The sequence below is a fragment of the Cervus canadensis genome, chromosome 21 (assembly GCF_019320065.1).
Source record: "Cervus canadensis isolate Bull #8, Minnesota chromosome 21, ASM1932006v1, whole genome shotgun sequence".
NCBI classification, from domain to species: Eukaryota; Metazoa; Chordata; class Mammalia; order Artiodactyla; family Cervidae; genus Cervus; species Cervus canadensis.
This window is the reverse complement of record NC_057406.1, coordinates 51,544,212-51,567,487: the sequence shown is the minus strand read 5'-3', so window position 1 is coordinate 51,567,487 and position 23,276 is coordinate 51,544,212. Positions and strand designations below refer to the sequence as shown.

Below are 23,276 nucleotides of genomic sequence, written 5' to 3'. Positions count from 1 at the left end.
TGCATAATGTCACCGTGCTATTTAACTTATATGCAGAGTACATCATGAGAAACACTGGGCTGGATGAAGCACAAGCTGGAATCAAGATTGCCGGGAGAAATACCAATAACCTCAGATATGCAGATGACACCACCCTTATGGCAGAAAGTGAAGAAGAACTAAAGAGCCTCGTGATGAAAGTGAAAGAGAGTGAAAAAGTTGGCTTAAAGTTCAACATTCAGAAAACTAAGATCATGGCATCTGGTCCCATCATTTCATGGCAAACAGATAGGAAAACAGCGGAAACAGTGGCTGACTTTATTTTTTTGGGCTCCAAAATCACTGCAGATGGTGACTGTAACCATGAACCTAAAAGACTGCTTACTCCTTGGAAGGAAAGTTATGACCAACCTAGACAGCATATTAAAAAGCAGAGACATTACTTTCTCAACAAAGGTCCGTCTAGCCAAGGCTATAGTTTTTCCAGTAGTCATGTATGGATGTGAGAGTTGGACTATAAAGAAAGCTGAGTGCAGAGAATTGATGCTTTTGAACTGTGGTGTTGGAGAAGACTCTTGAGAGTCCCTTGGACTGCAAGGAGATCCAACCAGTCCATCCTAAAGGAGATCAGTCCTGGGTGTTCATTGGAAGGACTGATGCTGAAGCTGAAACTCCAATTTTTTGGCCACCTGATGCAAAGAGCTGACTCATTTGAAAAGACCCTGATGGTGGAAAAGATTGAAGGCGGGAGGAGAAGGGGACAACAGAGGATGAGATGGTTGGATGGCATCACTCACTCAATGGACATGAGTTTGGGTCAACTCCGGGAGTTGGTGATGGATAGGGAGGCCTGGCGTGGGGCAGTTCATGGGGTCGCAGAGTCAGACACGACTCAGCAACTGAACTGAACTGAACTGAACAAACTTAAGATGTATCCTTTGGTCACCACCATCTCCTTCCCAATTCCATTTATAAGTATCAATCCTGCAAAAAAATTCATATTATGCAAAAACTATAATAGCAAAATGGAAATATTTAAGTGCCCATCTGTAGAGGAATGGTTAGATAATTTGCAAAATTCAGACTACTTTTCCACCGTTAAAAATAGGCCAATCCATATCTACTGCCAGGTAAAGATATATTATTAAAGGTAAAAAAACAAACAAAACCGAAACAAGTAAACACCCAAAGTCATAAAACAAAAGGAAAGCTCTCACTATGTTAAAAAAAAGAAATGAGTAGAATCAGATTAATATTCCCACGTCCCTTCTCCCAGAAAGCAGAACATGTATCCTTGCATCACCCACTCAGGTCTTGGCCTTATAGCTTGCTTTGAACAATGGAATGTCAACAGAAATTAATGTGCTGGCTTTAATCAAGGCTTTAAAAAGCATCACATGTATCTAGTTATTCTCTCAACCAGCATAAACTTGAGAAACTTACCTTTAACACAACAAAAACTGACTAATACAATGTGTTATATGAAAAAGTTCCCAAAACATACACATCAAATTGAATTATATGTGGCTGCCTATGTTGGGGAACAGGGATCCTGTGAGAAAAAACTTTGTAAATTGTCTAATTCCTTGAATTTCACAAGTCAGTATCTCAAAAGAAATCTGTTTAATGGAAAAATGAAAAAAGACATGTACTAAAAGTATCTGGATTAGTGTGGGGGATACATTTTTTTCCTCTTTTTCTCTAGTTTCCAAATTTTCTATGTAGTTTTAGCATATGTTATTTTTTTTAAGTTTGTAGGGGGAAAAAAAGTTAAGGCTCTAAAACCAACCTAATATAGGTAAAAAGACACATTATAACAGGGACGACAACTACTGATATTGCTGATGGCAACTGGAAAGTGCTTTGAAAATTATGCCAATGATCTTATTTAGTAATCACAGTGACACTGGAAGGTAGGTAGTTAATCACTCCCATTTCACAGTGAAGGAAAACAGGTTTAGATTACTTCCACTAAAGGACACATAATTGGTTAAGCAGTGAATCAGAAAACAGCCTTATGGACTCTAAACCTCCAAATTCTGAATGCTATCATGACCATGTCATCAAAATATTATGCAATAAGAAAAGAGGCAGTGATTAATTCTGTTTGAAAAGAGAAGAGGATTGGTTCTAAAGGTATTTGCTTGTGTGAACCACTCTTAACAGCTTCCTTTGTGAAAAATGGAAATGATGGCCTTCATTTGATATTCAGATTTTTGTCACCAAATTCCCAGAGAAATATAATTTGTAAATAACCATTTGTTACTTTTCATTATCACTTACAACATTATGGCTCAACATATACAATATAACTGCCACAAGCAGTTATATTAATACCAATTTAGTAAGATGATTTGATTTAAAAAGGCACAGTTTTGAAAACTGATATACTCCAGGGACTAAGGAAAAATCACAAATGGACACAAATTTTTTCACTGTTAGGTTCAAATGCAAAGGGATAAGCTTCATTGCTTTTAATAATTAAAGATGGAAGAAATTACATGTTCTTAATCTAAATCATAAAATAAACATTTGATCTGAAAAAGTGTTGGCATACCTGGGAACATTATTGTTTGAATCTTCACTTTCATTTGCCAGTCCACCAAATAAATAGCATTTGTTACCATATAAAGAGAAGCTATGTCCCAGCCGAGGACAAGGAGGTGAACCAGAAGAAGGGGGATGGGGTTTCACTTTTTTCCATAACCAACGACTTGCCTAAAAAAAGAGCATAAATACACTTAGACAAAATCACGAAATATTCCTGTTAAAATACTAAAATATCATACCAATACATTTTAATCTGAATCCAATCAGAAGGCTTCAATAAACTACTCTGGGGACAAATGACAAATAACCAGATAAATTCTGAAATTAAAATGAGTGTTCCAACAGAAAATCAGTCTTGTCTTCCATATTCACAGCTTTCCACAATGGCAAACTAAGCTAATAATCATTAACACTAGTAAACATAAAATACTGGGTTGGCAAAAAAGTTTGAGTTTTTCAGCAACACATCATGGGGAAACTCAAATGAACTTTTGGCCAACCCAATATTTTCCAAACGAAGAATTCAAAATTATTTACAACTTTAAGATTACATGTAATTTATGCACTCTCACCTTTTGAAATTAGTTAATCCATGAATGGTATATATTTTAATCTTTAAATAAACATAAAGATCATAAAAAACAATTTTTTTTTCTTGGCTACACCACAGGGCACGTGGGATCTTAGTTCCCCAACCAGGGACAGACCCTGTGCTCCCTGCCGTGGAAGCGCAGTCTTAACCACTGGCCTGCTAGGGAAGTCCAATGTAAAGACCATTTAACAAACCAAACTCCAAAACTTACTCTCTAGTCAGGGATTGAAATTTTTTTAAAAGAACTGCTTATAAACAGGCATAATCCATCTACATTTGCCAACTACCAAATACCCTCATGATCACAGCCTTAGGAATATAAGCACAGTTTAGGAATCAAAATTAGTCAGGGCTGTCACCGTGGGCTCTACATCCAGTTCATTGGAGAGTCAAATTTGGAAGGCTATCTGAAACTGTTACCTCTTTTGTATGTATTGCCAGTGGTGGAGGGGGGAGCTGTGATTATTAGTGTTAGAGGAACAATTTTTATAACTAAGGCAGAAGTTTTCCAAAAGATACAGTCTGGGGATCAGCAGCAGGTGTGAATTTAGTAGGAATGCAAATTCTCTGTAGACAATACTGATTCAGAAACTCTGAGGGCGCAGCTCAGCAATCTGTTTTCACAAACCCTCCCCCTTACTTCTGTTGCAGGCTAAAGCTTAAGAAAGACTGCACTAAGATACAAAAGCCCAAATATAACTTGTACAACTGATGCTAAGTAACAGATATCTTAATGTTACAAATGTTGCACTGGGTATTGGAAAAAGAATTACATTAGAAACTTTGGCTTTGTAGTGAAGTGGAAACATTTTCCTTGAAGCTATAAAATGTGGAGCTCACACTTATCTTCAGCATGTTAATGAAATATTTTGCAATCTTTCAAAGAATTAAGAGCAATATCATTATTAATATTTCAGTCTGAGATAATAAATTTGAAATACACTTACTTGTAACTCATATAACTCGTTGCTGTATCTTCCATATTCAACCATTCCCCCAAACACTAATATTCTGGTGCCATCACAGACAAATCCATGCGCAGCGCAGCCTGGGGGGATGTCTCCTCTAACAGCTGGTAGAAACCACTGATTTGTAACTAGTTGCCAAAATAAAATGAAAACAAATTATAATAAACAGTTATCATAAACTATGAGTATGTACTTTTATAAAGATCGTTTATATCAGTGGTTCTTAATTGGAAATGATTTTGCCCGGTCAGGGACAAATAAAAAATTTTTAGCTGTCATAAGTGGAAGGGCGGGAGTACTAGCAGCTAGCGGGTAGAGGACTAGGACTGCCAAACATCTTACAATGCACAGTATCCGTGGGCTTAGTCGCTCAGTCGTGTCTGACTCTGCGACACCAGGGACTGTAGCCCGCCAGGCTCCTCTGTGCCTGGGGATTCTCCAGGCAAGAATACTGGAGTGGGTTGCCATGCCTTCCTCCAGGGGAGCTTCCCAACTCAGTGACCATCCCAGGTTAGGGTTAGCTCCGCATTGCAGGCCAATTCTTTATCGTGAGCCACCAGGGAAGCCCAAGGCACAGTGCAGCCCACTAAAACCAAAAATTATCCAGTTCAAATATCAACAGACATGCTGCTGAAAAACCTTGATCTATATATCATTTAATTTCTCAACAAAAACCCTACTTGGGGAGTATCATGCTCTCCATTTTACAAGTGAAAAATCTGACACTTAGGTTTACTTAACTTTAGCGCTGATCCTAAACAACTGGCAGAGCAAAATTCAAACTGGGTCTGACTTAACTTCAAAGCCAAGGTTTTCACATTCTACCCAAGTACTGACTAACTTTCTAACTTTTTAGGCTGGGGTGCCAGAAGGAGGAGAAGGTGAGAAAATAAAAAATTTCTCCTACTCCACCATTTTATTCATTTCTAAATGACCACTACGATTAAGCTATTCGGCCAGAAAAAAGTTATGGATCGCGACGTTGATCTGAAACTCATTAATTAACGTTACATCAAGAAAACAGCTTCCTTATGACAGCTGGCGTATTTACAAGTGGGAAAAAAAATGAAATTCCAACCTCCCTTATATTCCACAGAGGTACTCAAGGGCAAGGGCCTCCGCGGCCCGAGGCATTTGTCATCCGCAACGGTGCTGAAGCCGACGGCCCTCCCCGATCGAGCGCCGAACGGCTGAGCTTGGGCACACAAACCCAACTGCGCAGACCCAGGCGCAGGTCTCACCCACGAACCACTTCCCCGCCAGTTAAGAGCACTGAGAACGGGGTAAAAATCTTGACTGCCACCTGCCAGATACGGGGCTCAGATGGGGGTGAAAGTACCAGAAGGCCTTTCCTTTTCCCTCCTCATTCCCCCTATATTCTCTTCCTACGAAGGAAGGAAAGCAAAGACAGGAAAGGCCCCGAGGAGCGCTGGTTTGGAGTTGGGTTTTGACAGGGAGGGATCTCGGGGCACCGGAGTGGGCGAGACTTCGGGAAGAGGCCCAGGCGGGTGGAAACAGTCTCTCTCGCCTACGTCCGCCAGCAGCGTTGGCGCGGGCCGGGAGGGGGGGGGGGGTTGTCCACGACCGTCTGCCAGAGGGCCGGCTCGCCCCACTCCGGGGCCGGTTCCGCCCCAGCGGAACCGGGGGAAACGGAGCTACGGCCCGGGACGCTGCGGCAGCGGGCCAACCGGCCGAGCCGCACTCCCCGCCGCCGGTTGGAGAAGGCAGTGACCCGGCGGTGACAGCTGTCAGGGCCGCGGCCGCCGCCTCACCTCCCCTCCCCCTCCGCGGCTCCCGCAGGCGGGGCCGAAGAACCGCCGCCGCGCCTACCGGTGTTGTAGACGTGCAGCTCGTCCGCGATGCCTTCGTTGCCCCCGCCAAAGATGATCATCAGCTCCCGGATGGCCACCGCTCGGTGTCCGTGCCGGGCGCGGGGAACCGGCCCCGTGAAGGAGGAAACCCGCCTCCAGTTCAGGAGGCTGGGAGCCGCCATCTTCCCAACCCCCGCCCCTCTGCCCACAATGCACCGCGCCCGCTCCGGCGCCGCTGCTCCCGGGGGAGGGCGGGGACCGGCCTCCAGCTGTGCGCGTGGGGCGGGGGTGGGGGGGTGTACCCCAAGGTGGGGATGCTGGTCACGTGACCGCGGGGGTCCAGGGCGAGGCTGGAAGGCTGTGAGAAGCGGAGCAGAGAGGGGAGGGGCGGAGGGGTGGAGGTCTTGGAAGGGAGTCCGGCCCCTACCCCCGGGCGACGTGGCTGGTCTTGGCACTCGGGTCAACGGATTTTAGGATGCAAGGAGATTTCCTGCTGACCAGTCTCCCCTCCCCACCCAGTACCTCCAGTTCTGTGTTTGCAGAAGAGAGAGCGTCTCCCTTTACGGTCACTTTAATTGAGCATCTAGGATGTGCAGGCGAGTCAGACCCTTTAAACAATGACAGCACACCAAGAGAAAAGCTCGCTTGGAGGTTTTGAAGTGCCGGGAGCGGGTCGAGAGGAGAGGAAAGTCGGTCTCCGCAGAGGGCGTGACACGCGTGCCCAGGCGCCTCGAGGGCGGCGAGGATGCCCGCGAAGGCGGGAGCATGGGGGGAGCCGGGCGGGGGTGATCGGGCGTAGGGGGTGGGAGGAGCCGGTCTGCGGCCGGGAGGGAATCTGGACCAGGACCGAGCGTCTGCGAGCGCCGCGTGCCCGCTGCAGCTAACTCTGGAGGGAAGACGGGAGCTAAGCTTGCCAAGACAAATCGGGCAGATCAGGTTTGGAGGGTGCCATGACAAGAAGTTTAGGAACGGTGAGCCGCTAAAGTTGTTTTGTTTAAACAGGTGGGAGGTTATGTATAGATTTCTGTTTTATTGTTGTCTGACGTTTGAGGGTGTTTCATTGACAAGCACTGTCCTCCTTGCCTTGTATGTGTTAACTCGTGATTCTCCCAACAATCCAGTGAAGTGGGTACTGTTTTCTCCCTTTAGTGAATGGAGAAATGAGGCACAGAAAAGTAATTTTCTCGTGGGCCCACAGCAGAGAAGAATTAGGGCCAGGATTCAAAGGCACAACTTCTGATTCCAGAGCCCCAACCCCTAACCACTATAACATACTTCCTCTGAATGCAGTCATAAGTAACCCTTTTAAGTCTGGGCTGCCTTGTGATCTGGTCCTACAAAGAATCACACTCAAAGTCTGGGGGGGGGGGGAGTTTGGGGAGGTTTGTGGGGGGACTAAAGCAATTTAAATCCCTACCTCACACTCTTAAGGTATCAGAGGGAATACACATAGTGTAGACCAAATTTCCTAAAATTTCATTCTCCTCATCTTATTGTTTTCAATTTCTTTCGTGCCTAGCTCATCTCCTGTCCCAGCTCTCTCAAATCTAGCATGCCTCTCCCACCTTCTCATTCATCTAAACTTCCTTTTGAGAGGTCATTCTCTTCCTTTTAAGAAGGAATTCTTACTATTCTTTACAGCTCCTGCTTCTCAAGTTTTTACTCTCGCTGATTAATGCCTGAACTTCATAATATGGTCAAAGAGATCTTGGAATAGGAAGATGGCTGGAAACAAAGAAAGAAACCTATGAATGTTTATGTACTGATTTTTTTTTTTTGGTTACATTCATACCATGGGCTTTTAACTGTTTTGGTTATATATTTTTTATCTGAAACAATACTGGAAAAGTTGGGATAGAGCAATGAGTTTTTCATAAAACATTAAATATTTCATTTAAAGAACTATACTTTATTCTGAGAGTTTAGTGTTAAAATGTCCTAGCTTTTATAAATGATGCTTGTAAGTGAATGGTAGTTTGTTTTTGTTTTGTTTTAATGTCCTTATAGCAAAAGACTAAGGCTAAAATTAAAAGTTGCAAACCCAGTGTTGATACTCAGATTTTAAAAAATCCAAACTGGTGTATGATATTTGAAAGTCTGAAAATCTCTGAATTAAGGGAAAGATGAAGGCAAAATGTTAAGACAAAAGAGATTACAAGTGATAACTGCTTGCTTAGGTAAGGAGCTTCAGGATGGTGGGGCAGGTCTGTATTAGTTTCCTAAGACTGCTGTAATGAAGTACCACAAACCATGGGGATTAAAACCACAGAAAGGTCCTGTCTCACAGTTCTAAGGTCTAGAAATCTAAAATCAAGGTGTCAGCAGGGACATGATCCCTCTGAAACCTGTAGGGAAGGATGCTTCCTTGCCTCTTTCTAACTTCTGGTGGTGACTGTCAATCACAGACCTTCCTTGGTTTTAGCTGCATCACTGAAACTTCTGCCTCCATCCTCATATTGTGTCCTCCCTGTGTCTGTGTCTCTTTTCCTTTTCTTAGAAGTTCATTAGTCATATCACATTAGGGCCCTCCTGCTGACCTCATCTTAACCTGTTTACAGCTGCAAAGACCTTGTGTTCAAATAATGTCACAATCATAGCTATTGGGCATTAGAACTTCAGCATACCTTGTTGGGGGACACAGTTCAGTACATGACAAGATGCTTAATCCACTATGAAAGATATTTTAACAGAGTACCTATGACTCAGCTCTGCTTAAGTGAGAAGTCTAGAATAGGTCCCCATTTCTCAAGAAAGCTACCTTCAATCTTCGAAACTTTAAGAATGCAAGTTGCCATCTAGTAGAAGAGTGTAGAAAGGGAAGAGAAGAGTGAGGCAGAATAGCACCCTAAAGAAACCAACTTCTAAATGGTAAAGACAGAAGGAGGCTCTCATGAACGAAATGGGGAACAAATAGCCAGAGAAGTCAAAAGGCAACTGGGTGAGGGCGATGTCAAGGAAGCCGCAGGCAAAGGGGCTTTCACAGAGCGGAAGTGGTTATCAAAGCCAAGAGCCATAGAGAGGTCAGATAAGAAAAAGACCAAGAAGCAGCATCTGCTGAATTTGCAGACTAAGAGGTTATTAATGGCCTAGATTAAAATACTCAGTGGAGTGGGAGGAGGGAAGCCACAGAAGATCGAAGAATGAATAACAAGTGAGGCTGCACAGATAACGTGTATAGTTTACTTCTTACACAGACTTGCCCCTGAAAGGAAAGAAAAAACAATGCCTGGAGGGGAAAAATGGCTGGGTACAGAACAAGCTGTGCTTATTCTTTTCCAGGGATGAAACTTGAACATGACTGTGGTCCTGAGGAAGAATCCAGATGGAAAGGTTAGAGATGTCTTAGTCAGTTTAGGCTACTATAGCACTATACTACAGGCTGGATGGTTTCTAAACAACCCACATTTATTTCTCACAGTTCTTGAGGCTGGAAGATCTGGGTGCCAGCATGGTCACATTCTGATGAAGACTCACTTGCAAGTTTCACACTGCTGACCTCTCACTCTTTCCTATCTGGTGAAAGGCATGAGGGACCTCTCTGGGATCTCTTATAAGGGCATTAATTCCATTCATGAGGGCCCCACTTTCATGACCTTAGATCAAGAACAGAGGTTCTACATCCTAACACCATCACTTTGGGGTGTGAGGATTTCAACATTTGAATTTGGACAGGGATACAAACATTTCAGTTCAGTTCAGTCCCTCAGTTGTATCCGACTCTGCAACTCCATGGACTGCAGCATGCCAGGCTTCCCTGTCCATCACCAACTCCCAGAGCTTGCTCAAACTCATGTCCATCGAGTTGATGATGTCATCCAACCATCTCATCCTTTATTTCCCCCTTCTCCTCCTGCCTTCAGTCTTTCCCAGCATCAGGGTCTTTCCCAGCATCAGGGTCTTTTCCAGTGAGTCAGTTCTTTGCATAAGGTGGCCAAAGTATTGGAGCTTCAGCTTCAGCACCCATCCTTCCAATGAATATTTAGGACTGATCTCCTTTAGGATTGACTGGTTTGATCTCCTTTCTGTCTGAGGGACTCTCAAGAGCCTTCTCCAACACCACAGTTCAAAAGCATCAATTCTTTGATGCTCAGCTTTCTTAATGGCTCAACTCTCACATCCATACATCAGTTCAGTTCAGTTCAGTTGCTCAGTTGTGTCTGACTCTGTGCAACCCCATGGACTGCAGTACGCCAGGCCTCCCTGTCCATCACCAACAAATATCATGCATTTTCTTGTCGTACTCCCTCTTCTGCTTCTTTGCATTCCTTACGTCATGCACAGAGTAGATATTACATAAGGGGAAGGCAGAGTGATGTCAAACTTATCTGTCCTCCATCAATAGATTTGACACACATAACTCATTGTTCTTACACATTTTTGATAGTGCTTGATTCGTACTCAGGTGTATATTTAGCTTCTGTGTTCAGTGGTTGTACTTTGGATGGCATTATGGATAGAAGGTGGACTTTGTAACCAGATTACCTGAATTTAGGTCTCAGCTTGGATACTTGTACTGTCTGTTCAGGGCCAAGGAAACTTAATCTGTCTGTACTTCAGATTACTCAAGTATCAGTCAGTTCAGTTCAGTAGCTCAGTCGTGTCCAACTCTTTGTGACCCCATGGACTACAGCATGCCAGGCCTCCCTGTCCATCACCAACTCCCAGAGTTACTCAAACCCATGTCCATTGAGTCAGTGATGCCATCCAACCATCTCATCCTCTGTTTTCCCGTTCTCCTCCCGCCTTCAATCTTTCCCAGCGTCAAAGTCTTTTCAGATGAGTCATTTCTTCACATCAGATGGCCAAAGTATTGGAGTTTCAGCTTCAACATCAGTCCTTCTAATGAACACCCAGGACTGATTTCCTTTAGGATGGATTGGTTGGATCTCCTTGCAGTCCAAGGGACTCTCAAGAGTCTTCTCCAACACCACAGTTCAAAAGCATCAATTCTTTGGTGCTCAACTTTCTTTATAGTCCAACTCTCATATCCATACATGACTACTGGAAAAACCATAGCCTTGACTAGATGGACGTTGGCAAAGTAATGTCTCTGCTTTTCAATATGCTGTCTAGATTGGTCATAACTTTTCTTCCAAGGAGTAAGCGTCTTTTAATTTCATGGCTGCAGTCACCATCTGCAGTGATTTTGGAGTCCAAAAAAATAGTCTGTCACTGTTTCATCTATTTGCCATGAAGTGATGGGACCAGACGCCATGATCTTAGTTTTCTGAATGTTGAGCTTTAAGCCAACTTTTTCACTCTCCTTTTTCACTTTTATCAAGAGGCTCTTTAGTTCTTCTTCACTTTCTGCCATAAGGGTGGTGTCATCTGCATATCTGAGGTTATTGATATTTCTCCCAGCAATCTTGATTCCAGCTTGTGCTTCATCCAGCCCAGCATTATAGCCTTGACGTTCTCCTTTCCTTATTTTGAACCAGTCTGTTGTTCCCTGTCCCGTTCTAACTTTTCTTCCTGACCTCTGTACGGATTTCTCAAGAGGCAGGTCAGGTGGTCTGGTAGTCCCATCTCTTGAAGAATTTTCCACAGCTTATTATGATCCACTATAGTCAAAGGCTTTGGCATAGTCAATAAAGCAGAAATAGATGTTTTTCTGGAATTCTCTTGCTTTTTTGATAATCCAACAGATGTTGGCAATTTAATCTCTGGTTCCTCTGCCTTTTCTAAAACCAGCTTGAACATCTGGAAGTTCATGGTTCATGTAGTGTTGAAGCCTGGCTTGGAGAATTTTGAGCATTACTTTACTAGCATGTGAGATGAGTGCAATTGTGCAGTAGTTTGAACATTCTTTGGCATTGCCTTTCTTTGGGATTGGAATGAAAACAGATCTTTTTCAGTCCTGTGGCCACTGCTGAGTTTTCCAAATTTGCTGACATATTGAGTGCAGCACTTTCACAGCATCATCTTTTAGGATTTGAAATAGCTCAGCTGGAATTCCATCACCTCCATTAGCTTTGTTTGTAGTAATGCTTCCTAAGGCCCACTTGACTTCGCATTCCAGGATGTTTGGCTCTGGGTGAGTGATCATACCATCGTGATTATCTGGGTCATGAAGATCTCTTTTGTATAGTTCTTCTGTATATTCTTGCCACCTCTTCTTAATATCTTCTGCTTCTTCTAGGTCCATACCATTTCTGTCCTTTATTGAGCCCATCTTTGCATGAAATGTTCCCTAGAAAAATGATAGCTTCAACTACATGGACCTTTGTTGGCAAATTAATGTCTCTGCTTTGTAATATGCCGTCTAGGTTTGTAATAGCTTTTCTTCCAAGAAGCAAGTGTCTTTTAGTATCATGGCTGCAGTCACCATCTGCAGTGAATTTGGAGCCTTTTAAACACAAGTGTTTAAATCATAGCAAAAGAGTATGTCATTTGGAAATGCTCTCTTTTACAAATAGCATAATATCCAACACAGTGTGGCTAAATGATATGACAATTATCTTGCACAAGAAATCTGGGGTAGGTAAGTCTAAGGTTAGTTTAGCAGTTCCACAGTGTTACAGTTTCAGGTAGCATCTCTGAGTTTCTCTCAACCTTTCCTTTGTGGTTAAAAGAAGGTTGTTGTAGCTTTGGACATTGTATCCCCACACAACCAATGCCCAAAGGCATGAAATAGGACAACATCCAGGACAAGGAACTAGAACTCTCATTTTACAAGGAGGAAAAGCATCTTACTCAGAAACCACCCAGCACACCTGCCCTTAGGTTTCATTGGCCAGAACTGGGGCATTTGGTATATTAACATTGCATTAGCTGGGGACTTCCCTTGTGATCCAGTGGTTAAGAATCTGCCTGCCAGAGCAGGGGACACAGGTTCAGTCCTGGTCTGGGAAGATTCCACATGCCACAACTATGCTGGTACACCACAACTACTGATCCCTAGTGCTGCAATAGAGTCTGTGTTCTACAGTAAGAGAAGCCCAAGCTCCACAATGAAGAATAGCCCCTGATCACCATACCTAGAGAAGGCCCGAGTGCAGCGATGAAGACCCAGCATAACATCTTCAAAGTGCAAAAAGAAATAAGTCTATAAACTTGGAATTCTAAAAAGACTTTAAGAGTCAAAGAATAATAATAATAGCTATGTGGTCTCAGTCAAATTATTTTCTTTAAGCTTCAGATTCTTTGTCTATAAAATGGGGATGATGATAGCATCTATTTCTTAAGGTTATTTTGAAGATCAAATGAGATAATACATGTGAAAGTCCAGGCTGTTCTTGCTTTGTAGGAGAGTGTAGTTCTGTGAAAATGGCCACGGAAGTTGAAACCCTGCAAAGAGATCTTAGGCCTCCGTGGTGACTCAGACAGTAAAGAATCTGCCTGCAACCAGGAGGCCAGCGTCCAACCAGGAGACCCAGGTTGGATCTGTGGGTCAGGAAGATCCTCTGGAGAAGGGAAGGGCTACCCACTCCAGTATTCTTGCCTGTAGAATTCCATAGACAGAGGAACCTGGCGGGCTACAGTCCATGAGTAGCAAATAGTTGTGATGAGTTGGGGCTACTCTCCAGTTGGGGTGTGTGGGCTTCTCGTTGCGGAGCACAGGCTGTAGGTGGGCGGCTTGCAGGCTCTGGAGTGCTGGTTCAGTAGTTGTCTTGCACGGTGTGGCACAGGGGCCTGGTTACCCCGAAGCATGCAGAATATTAGTTCCCGGACGAGGGATCGAACCTATGTCCCTTGCATTGGCAGGTGAATTCTTAACCCCTGGACCACCAGGGAAGTCCCCATTTTTGTCTCTTTTGCTAGCTTTTTTGTTGGCCAATTCTGTTATCTGTTTTTGTAGATGTCACATGAGTTTAATACTGGGAATTAGGGAAGCAATACAACTACATGCTTTACTATCTGTACATAAACTGAATAACCACAGTCCAGTGATCAATCACTTACAGACTGTAAGAAAAGTGACATGATTGATCACTGATCATGCTGTTATCAGCATAATAATTTTGTGGACTGAAAAGCTAGCGGCAAAGTTTATACTTATCCAGTTACTCACAGTTGGTATACTGTGGTAACAGTTTTGAACTGTGTTGTAGGGGGACTGATGTTATTAAACGACACTGAAATGTGTAGTTTTTGTATATGGTGCCTGAAATGTGGGCAACACCATGCACAAGGAAAGTGCTGTGTGTAAGCAGTGCCTGGCATGTGGTTAGCACGTAGTACATAATAGATTGTTTCGTTTCTATCATTTTCATTACATTACTACTGTTTCTACTCGGCCTGAGCAATAGGCCACTGCAGAGACAGCCCAAGAGGGAGGTGCTGATGCTGAGAGGTGGCAGACAGTGCAGTATTTTCAGTTAAGAGTGTAAAATTGCCGTGTCCAAGGGACACCTCAATCTCAGTCGAGGACTCAGGCCAAGGGCTTATTGGCAGCAGTCTGAGCAGGGTTTTGAGGAGCGCCAGCAGGTGGGCAGAGCTCAGCAGCAGAGAGTGTGGGCAGGTGCTGTTCCCACCGTGAAGGAGGCGGATGGTGTTTGAGAGGTCTGCTTCCAGATCACAGGGCTCCAGCCATGGCTAGAGCAGCAGCCAAGACGTGGAGAGGGAGGGCACTGGCAGGATCAACACAGGACTCCAGGCTAGGGAGAGCCTACACCAATGACCAGAGCGAGAATCTGGCACAGAAGCCCAGGAGGAAAAGCAGTCATCTCATGGGGGAGAAGGGGACCCCAGTGTGCTGAGTCAAGCATGGGCGTGATTGCTGCAGCTAAAGGAGTGGCAGAGAAGAGACAGAGCGTCTGAGCTCCAGACGAGGAGATGACCCATCCCTGAGCCCCCATCAGCCAGGGAGACGGAATTGAAGCCCTCAAAGTTGTATTCCTGCCCCCATGCAGTTGATCTTGGAGCCCAGCCCCGGGAGACCGAGGCAATAAATAGAGCTCGTGAGCCTGTCCCAGGGCAGTAAGTCACTGCTACTGCCCAGTGCCGCTCCCTTTCCTTCCAGCCATGTTTATCAGCTTTTATAGACTTTATCTTACCTACTTATATACAAAGTAAAACATTCAGCCAAGGCAGGCCCATTGGGTAAAAAATGATAAACATTTGGCTTTCAACCAATAAGAAATAAACATGGAATAATAATAGCTCAGATAATTGGAGTTGTGTTGACTAATGACGGCACAAATCAGAATGCATATAGATCGCATAGGGCTGCGTTCAAGCAAGTAACTGAAACCTGACCAGAGCTTAACTCTGGTTAGCTGGATCCAGGTTTATCTTCCTCACATGGTTACATGCTCCGTAAATAGTCAGCTCAGGCTGCTGTGGTGACTCCCAGAGCCACCAGGACTGAGGCTCCTCCTGTGTTCTTTCTTGTTCTCTTATTCTTCTTTAGTCACTAAGTCATGTCCAACCCTTTGCAGAACCTGTAGACTGTAGCCTGCCTGGCTTCTCGGTCCATGGGGTTTCCCATGGAAGAATACTGGAGTGGGTAGCCCCTTCCTTCTCCAGGGATCTTTCCAACCCAGGAATTGATCCCATGTCTCCCAAGTCTCCTGCATTGGCAGGTGTATTCTTTACTGCTGAGCCACCAGGGAAGGCCCATTCTTGCTCAGTTCAGTTCAGTTCAGTTCAGTTCCTCAGTCCTGTCTGATTCTTTGTGACCCCATGGACTGCAGCACGCCAGGCTTCCCTGTCCATCATGAACTCTCAGAGCTTGCTCAAGCTCATGTCCACTGAGTCAGCGATGCCATCCAACCATCTCATCCTCTGTCGACCCCTTCTCCTCCTGCCTTCAATCTTTCCCAGCATCAGGGTCTTCCCAGTGAGTCAGTTCTTTGCATCAGGTGGCCAAAGTATCTGAGCTTCAACTTCAACATCAGTATTTAGGACTGATCTCCTTTAGGATGGACTAGTTGGATCTACTTTCAGTCCAAGGGACTCTCAAGAGCCTTCTCCAGCACCAAGGTTCAAAAGCATCAATTCTTCAGTGCTTAGCCTTCTTTATGGTCCAGCTCTCACATTCATGCACTCTTGCTCTGTCCTTCTTAATTATCATGTTCAGGACCACTGAATCATGCAACGCCAGGTCACAGATATTTTCCATTTGCTCATTTGGATCTATACTCCTCTTTAATTTGGTCAGTGCCCTGAGATTGTCCTAAATGTATTGCATCACCTCAGCTCTCCAGGTCTCTGGCTTCCAGTTGGGTTTGGCCAGTGGAAGGCACTACCCACAGAAAATTGTAAGCTTGGGGTAATGAACCTCCTCATCCCTTTCTTGGGGTGAACAGAGGCTGCTCCTCTCAGGCAGCCCTTCCCCGCAGCTGTTTTCTCTTGGTCCTGGTAACCACTCCCTTCTCCTGCCCACAGGACTGGAAATGCTCCCAGCATCGCTAACCCCAGGCTACAGCCTTGACTCTTAACTATGTTTCCTAACACCGACTACACCTTTTCAAACAATGCCTGTTTTCCAAGTCTCCACCAGCAGCCCATTGGAGTGAGCCGTGTGTGACCTGTTGGGACCCTGACTGATTCAACCTGGTGGTCTCTGCGCAAGCCAGCAGGCCCATAGGCAGCAGCACGGGGTGGTCCTTTCAGCCACAGGGTGTTGAGATGGCTACTCCACCTCCAGGCTCCAAGGTTGGATCTCAGACAGGAGGAAAGGGCAAAAGGCACCAAACAGCTCTTTGCCAGGAAAACAGTAGCTTTCCAGGAAGTCTCAGACAGCCAACTTCAGCTCACATGCTGCTCTGGCTGCAGGACCTTGGAGGAGGTGTGAGTACTTCTCACTGGACAATCGCCACTTCAAGTGAGTGTTTCTATTAGCTGGCCCAAAAGTTCCTTCAGTTTTTCAGTAAAAATAAAAGACACATTTTTCATTTTCCCCAAGAACTTTATTGAACAACATATTCCATGTAGGTTTGTTCCACTCCCTTCTGCCATTTTTCAGGCAAGTTCATAATTCTATCTTCCCAAAGCTTTTTATATTTGAAGGGAAGAAGCAGAGGTTAGTAAGTAGTACCAGGCTACCAGTATTGGCGATAGCATATAACTCAAGTGGACTTTAAAACAAAAAGTCACCAATCACTCACTGTTACAATGTCTTTCTTTTGTTCATACTTTGAGGTGTCTTCCTGCAACAACACTAATAATAGCTTAGATCCTAACCCTTGCCCTTAGTGATGTTTTTTAACCCTCACAAGAAGCTTCTTCACCTTATAGATGAGGAAACTGAAAGTGGGCTTTTCAGGAATGTGTAAGTGTAACGCCTGAGCTGACACCCAGATCTCTGTCAGTCTCCAGAGCCTAGGCTGGTAACCACTGCACTTCTCAGGGTGCTCCTATATCCTGCATCTCTTTCTATTCTCATTTCTCTCACAGGGGAGAATCTATGCATCCAGTGTGGAAATCCAGGTCATAGATAATAAGCCTCTTGCATCCTCAGAACATGGCCCAGCAGAAATAAAGGAGACTCTGCAGTTGAAGGCAGTAAGGGATCAGGGAGAAAGTATACCAGGACCAATGACAGAGAGATTTGGGTCCATATGGAAGTTAGTATGATCAGCAAGCAGGGTCTATGAAACAACATAATCATTATTTTGTTTCTGAGTCCCCTTCTTGGGAGCTTTGTTCTCATACTCTCTGAACCTCCTTATTCACCACCTCTTCCACTGGGTCAGGCATTTTGCTAAGTGGATGAGAGATGGGAAGGAGAGAAAAACCCAGCCTTTGGAGAAAACTGGACTGGGCAGGTATGGAGCTTGGAGCTTCTGAAATGGCAGTGGCCAGCCCTGAGCCCAGAAATGTTGGTGTTTTGTTCAGGTAGTTGCAGTGAGGGTTGGAGCAAGAGTACTTAGCCCACAGCACCCCAAGTTATCACCCGGAACCTTCTGACTTCCGGCAGGTGATCAATATATAAAATGTATCTTTACTGCAACCAAAGATAAATACCTTACAACCATACCTGTTAGCTGAAACACTGAGGAGAGTTGTGGTTTAAAACAGGTTCCTGGAAGTAAAGAGAGAAGAGGAATAGCGTAAAGGCGAGTCTCCTCCAAAGAAAGCTGATGCACTTGCGGGTGGTGTAAAGGCTCTCTGTTGTTGTTTACTGACTAACTCCTGTCTGGCTCCTTTGCAACCTCATGGACTGTAGCCCACCAGGCTCCTCAGTCCATGGAATTTTCCAGGCAAGAATACTAGAGCAGATTGCCATTTTCTACTCCAGGGGATCTTCCCAACCCAGGGATTGAACCCGAGTCCTGTGTTTCCTGCATTGGCAGGCAGATTCTTTGCCGCTGAGCTGCCAGGGAGGCCCTAGGATAGGGAATACAAGAGAATGACACAGGGCTGCCATCATTCTCTGCAGTGCTTCTGAAGGGTGATCTTATTGGCTGTTTTTTTTTTTTTTTTTTTTTTTTTTGGCCACAACATGCTGCCTGCAGGATCTTAGTTCCCCGGGCCTTCGGCAGTGAAAATGCTGAGTCTCAACCACTGGACTGCCCGGTAAATTCACTTGAAGGATGACCAAGTGAAGAAATAATTATGGATACAGTTTAACCCCGGAGTTGTAAAGAAAGCTGAGTGCCAAAGAATTGATGCTTTTGAACTGTGGTGTTGGAGAAGACTCTTGAGAGTCCCTTGGACTCCAAGGAGATCCAACCAGTCCATCCTAAAGGAGATCTCAGACAGGAGGAAAGGGCAAAAGTCCTGAATGTTCATTGGAAGGACTGATGTTGAAGCTGAAACTCCAGTACTTTGGCCACCTGATGCGAAGAGCTGACTCATTTGAAAAGACCCTGATGCTGGGAAAGATTGAGGGCAGGAGGAGAAGGGGATGACAGAGAATGAGATGATTGGATGATATCACCGGCTCGATGGACATGGGTTTGGGTGACTCTGGCAGTTGATGATGGACAGGGAGGCCTGGCGTGCTGTGGTTCATGGGGTCACAAAGAGTCAGACACGACTGAGCGACTGAACTGAACTGAACTGCACTGCTGCCCCAAAGCCTAGTATTTGAAACACTCCTCAAGTAAGAAACAGTTGCAAAGCGCTGAACAGAAATTCCAGTCCCTGCTTCATTACTATATTGCTGTGGGAACTTGGACTTTAACTAGCTCAAAGGCTCAGCTTGCTCATCTGCAGACTGGGGCAAAAAACATCTGTTCAACTTACCTAACAAGAGCCTTATGCAGATAAAACAAAATAGAAGATACAAAAATGTTTTGTTAGTGTTCGAAGTTCTATGCAAATGGAAGCTGGTCTAGATACTCTGACTGCAAGTTCAAGTTTGAAACCAGCCCCCACTAAACCCTTCAGAGCCACAGTGTTCATTACACTAGCCACTAGCAGCACTGGCTAGTGAACTTAAAATGTGACTAGTGCCACTGAGGAACTGGATTTTAAATCGTACCTAGTCTTAATCAATTTCAGTTGAAAAACTGATTCATGATCCAGTTACTGGAAAAGTTTGAAGTGTGTTTGGAGCAACCTGAGCATGCGAATCTGTTTTTTAAATCGTAAATTTTATAAAATCTAAATCCATGTCAGTTGTTTCTGATGAAACTTAGTGTTGGAATTGAAACGTGTTGCAAATGTAAAAGACACACCAGATTTTCAAGGCTTCACACAAAACAAAAAGTGTAAAATGTCTTGTTATGAAGTTTTATGTCAACTAAATGTTGAAATAATATTTTTAATTTATTGAGTTAAATAAAGTTTATCGTTAGAATTAATTTGACCTCTTTGTGTTTTTCTTTTCTGTGAAGGATTTTTTTAAACGCTTTATTTTTAAATGGGAGGATAACTGCATTACAGTGTTATGTTCGTTTTTGCTTTGCAACAGTGTGAATCAGCTATACGTACACACAGATCCCCTCCCTCTCAGACCTCCCTCCCACTCCCCCATCACATGCCACCGCTCTAGGTCATCATAGAGCAGCAGGCTGAACTCCCTATGCGACGTGGCAGCTTCCCACCAGCTGTCTGTTTCACCCATGGTGATGCATATGTGTTAGTGCTGTTCTCTCAGCTCGTCCCACCCTTTCCTTCCCCCGCTGTGTCCACAAGTCCGTTCTCTACGTCGGCATCTCTATTCCTGTGCTGCAAATAGGTCCATCAGTATCATTTTTCTAGATTCCACATAAATGTGTTGTTATACAATATTTGTTTTTCTCTGCCTTACTTCACTATACTTTTTTTAAACTAAAAGCTTTTATTTTTTAATTTATTTTTAATTGGAAGATCATGGCTTTACAATATTGTGTTAGTTTCTGCTTTGCATCAACATGAATCAGCCATCGGTATACATATGTCCCCTCCCTCTTGAACATCCTTCCCACCTCCCATCCTACTCCACCCCTCTAGGCTGTCACAGAGTACCAGGTTTAATACAGCAAATTCCCCTTGGCTATCTATTTTACATGTGGTAATGTATATTTTTCGTTCTTACTCTTTCCATTTGTCCCTCCTCCACCTTCCCCCACTGTATTAGTGCACATATATGGAATCTAGAAAGATGGTACTGATGAAACTTTTTGCAGGACAGCAGTGGAGACGCCGACATAAAGAACAGAACAGACTTGTGGACACAATATTTTTCTTAAAGCGACTACTGGAAAATTTTAAATGGCAATGTGGCTTGCATTATATTTCTGTTGGGCAATATCATTTTAGACAGAGGCAGTGAGCAGAGACAGACTCATTTCCTTGTAGGAACTAGGGAGAGAAGCCACTGCCGAATACATTCCATGATCCCAGGCAAAGCGCTGGCACGGTTTCCTGGGTTTCTGAGAATAAATGGCAGGAACGCAGAACAGCACAGAACTGGGTGGGGTTGACGCACTGCCTGATTCCTGTCCATGTTCAGGCGCAAAACACACCATCTAGAAACTTTCTGTCACCATCGTTGTCTTGGCAGAGGAGACCACAGTTGTTATCTGGGTTTTGACTTGGAGACAAAAGCATTCTAATGACGAGGGCATTTCAGGCAAAGCTAGTGGCCATGAAGACAGTCTTAAAATTGGTATGCACTTAACTTCTTCACTTCTGCTCTCTCAACATTTACCTGAGACCCAGTGTATGGTGGAAATTCACCCTCCAAGCTTCTGCCTTTCTCCGGTTTTGCATCTTTACCTCCATAGCAGCCTTGTTTTCAAAATGATTTGCGGGCTGCCGGAGGAGGCTGCAAAAGGAAGTCTGGCCCATCGGAGCCAGCCAGCCAAGCACATCTGGAAGTGGTTTCAGGGGCCTCCTCACTCGGCCAGCACAGCGCCTGGATTCCCAGCTGCTTGGAGCAGGGGTGGAAGAAACCCGACCCGCTCCAAAGTCGACGCAAGCAAGGGAGGTGCAGTGGGGGAGCAGGACTCTCTTGGAAACGGAATATTGGCCTCGAGGCTCTCCAGCCCTTTGAGATTTCCAATGGGATCTTAGAAGCAGCTGAAGCTCGATGAAGGGCAGTACCCTGGGGCCAGCCACGATTTGAACGCCCTGCCCTGCAGCTCTTTGGACGGAGGAACCCAGAACCCTGCTCTCACTGCTCACCAGGTAAACAGAAATTTACAACAGGGTGACAGCCCGTCTATTTCACTCTGGCCTGCTGGCAGCTGTCCTTTATTTTGCTGTAGATGCGAGAAAGTAGATCTGAGGTGGACTGTCCCAGGCAAACCGCCTTCAGGCGCCCCCAGCTGATGTTTGTAGCATGCCAGCGGAATCTTCTTCATTTTTTTGCCGTCGCCGCAAATCCAAAATAGTGTGCAAGTTTTTCACATCCTGCATTGCTTTTCCAGACCTGGATTTATCTCCATCTCCCTATCCGCCAAAGAGTGTTGATTTACTGTTTTCCTCATATTTTCAGTGTGGAAATCAGCTAGCTAATCATCGGTTAGCTAGGACTTGATAAATGCTAGCATTTAAGGCAGGTATGTTTTTGAGCCACAAAAGATTTAATTGAGTTATGAATCATGTTTTCGGAATCCATCCTAGGAAGCTGTTCTGAGGGCCCCACGCCCCCCCCTTCCCCCGCAAAGTACTAGCAATCATATGAAATCTAAATAAGTCTTGTTGTAAATACAGTAGTCATAGTGTTCAGGCTGAAAAATGCTTTTTAATGTTCAAAAAATGTCATCTTATGTTCACTTTATGAGCAAGAATAATACATTGGCTAAGCCTGATAAAGAGTGATATGTAACTTATGACATAAGTTAAGAAGGGATACTTAATATAAGAGGAAAAAGAGAAGATGAAAATATGATATCCAAACATCTGCATGTGCTGTGGAAGAGGCAGTCCCTAGCTGTCTGGCCCCGTGCAGCCAAATATCCCAAGCGACACTGGTTTGTTTCTCTTTTCCTCCGAATGTTTTGGTGTTGCATCCATACACGGAATGCTTTTGCATGCCGCATGATGGAATTCTGGGTCTCCATCTCACTCAGAGCTGTGCAGGGCAGTGGTGAGAACATGGCTCTGGGGTCTGACTCACAGAGACGAGTCTTTGCACTGCCGCTTACAAGCTTTGACTCTGGGCAGCTCTTCCTATTTGTAAAAGAGGAATTAAGCGACATCGTGTGTGTGAAGGTGTTGTGTGCTCCGTCTCTCAGCTGCGTCCAATTCTTTGTGGCCCCACGCGCTGTCCATGTTCCTCTGTGTGTAGACTTTTCCAGGCAAGAATATATTCCAGGGCATCTTCCTGACCCAGGGACTGAACTCATGTCTCCAGAGTCTCCTGCATTGACTCAGTCATGTCTGACTCTTTGCGACTTCGTGGACTGTAGCCCGCCAGGCTACTCTGTCCATGGGATTCTCCAGGCAAGAATACTGCATTTGGTAGTCATTCGCTTCTCCGGGGGATCTTCCCAACCCAGGCATCAAACCAGGTCTCCTGCATTGCAGGCAGATTCTTTACCAGCTGAGCCATCAGGGAAGCACCAAAGCTTTGTCGAGTGACAAGTGACTAACACTTTTACTTTCGTGTGTCTGGAAGGACATAATGCAGGATCCGCAGGGTAGTGAGCCCTTGGGGAGGGAGGGAAGCTTCTCTAGTGGTGCTGAGGATGATGCTGGGGGTGGAGAAAGTGACCGCACATCCTGCACTGGGCCATAGCCCCGCTTTGGATACACGGTCCCCCCCAGTAGTCCACCAGCTGTTCCTCACATCCACCCAAGTTGTCTCTCCAGGGCCCAGCATTCTTCCTTCTCCTCGAACACCTCTCCTTCTTTCTTCCACTCTGCCTCTCTTTAGTTCTCCTGCCTCTTCCCTCGCTGAGAGAAAGACATGCTCACCAAGCCACAGCCCTCACCGTTTCATTCCTAGTTCCCAGGGAGCTTGATTCTAAAGACGTCTTTTATTTCAGCATCTGCCAAAGAATGTTCCAAAGAAGATAGTCCCATGAGGAAAATATGTTCTGTGAGCCATATCCG

The 23,276-nt window shown here is 44.8% G+C and overlaps 2 protein-coding genes across 4 annotated transcripts in view; one reads left to right on the top strand and one right to left on the bottom strand.

Moving 5' to 3' along the window:
* The window catches only part of HCFC2 (host cell factor C2), a 43,883-nt gene extending 37,246 nt beyond the window's left edge, over window positions 1–6,637 (bottom strand). Inside the window, exons 1-3 of the mRNA XM_043440246.1 lie at window positions 5,920–6,637; window positions 4,069–4,217; window positions 2,537–2,697 (exon numbers count right to left, since the gene is read on the bottom strand). Of these exons, the coding sequence (XP_043296181.1) occupies window positions 2,537–2,697; window positions 4,069–4,217; window positions 5,920–6,082 (473 nt within the window). The 5' untranslated portion in view covers window positions 6,083–6,637. The remainder of the gene's footprint in view (window positions 1–2,536; window positions 2,698–4,068; window positions 4,218–5,919) is intronic.
* A 92-nt stretch (window positions 6,638–6,729) lies between these two features.
* The window catches only part of GLT8D2 (glycosyltransferase 8 domain containing 2), a 50,010-nt gene continuing 33,463 nt past the window's right edge, over window positions 6,730–23,276 (top strand). Inside the window, exons 1-2 of one of the 3 annotated variants that reach the window (XM_043440253.1) lie at window positions 6,741–6,871; window positions 9,180–9,230. The gene's annotated coding sequence lies outside the window, so the exon portion shown is untranslated. Of the gene's footprint in view, window positions 6,872–9,179; window positions 9,231–21,047; window positions 21,405–23,276 lie in introns of those variants that run through there. The other 2 variants (XM_043440252.1, XM_043440251.1) reach the window with 2 other exon arrangements.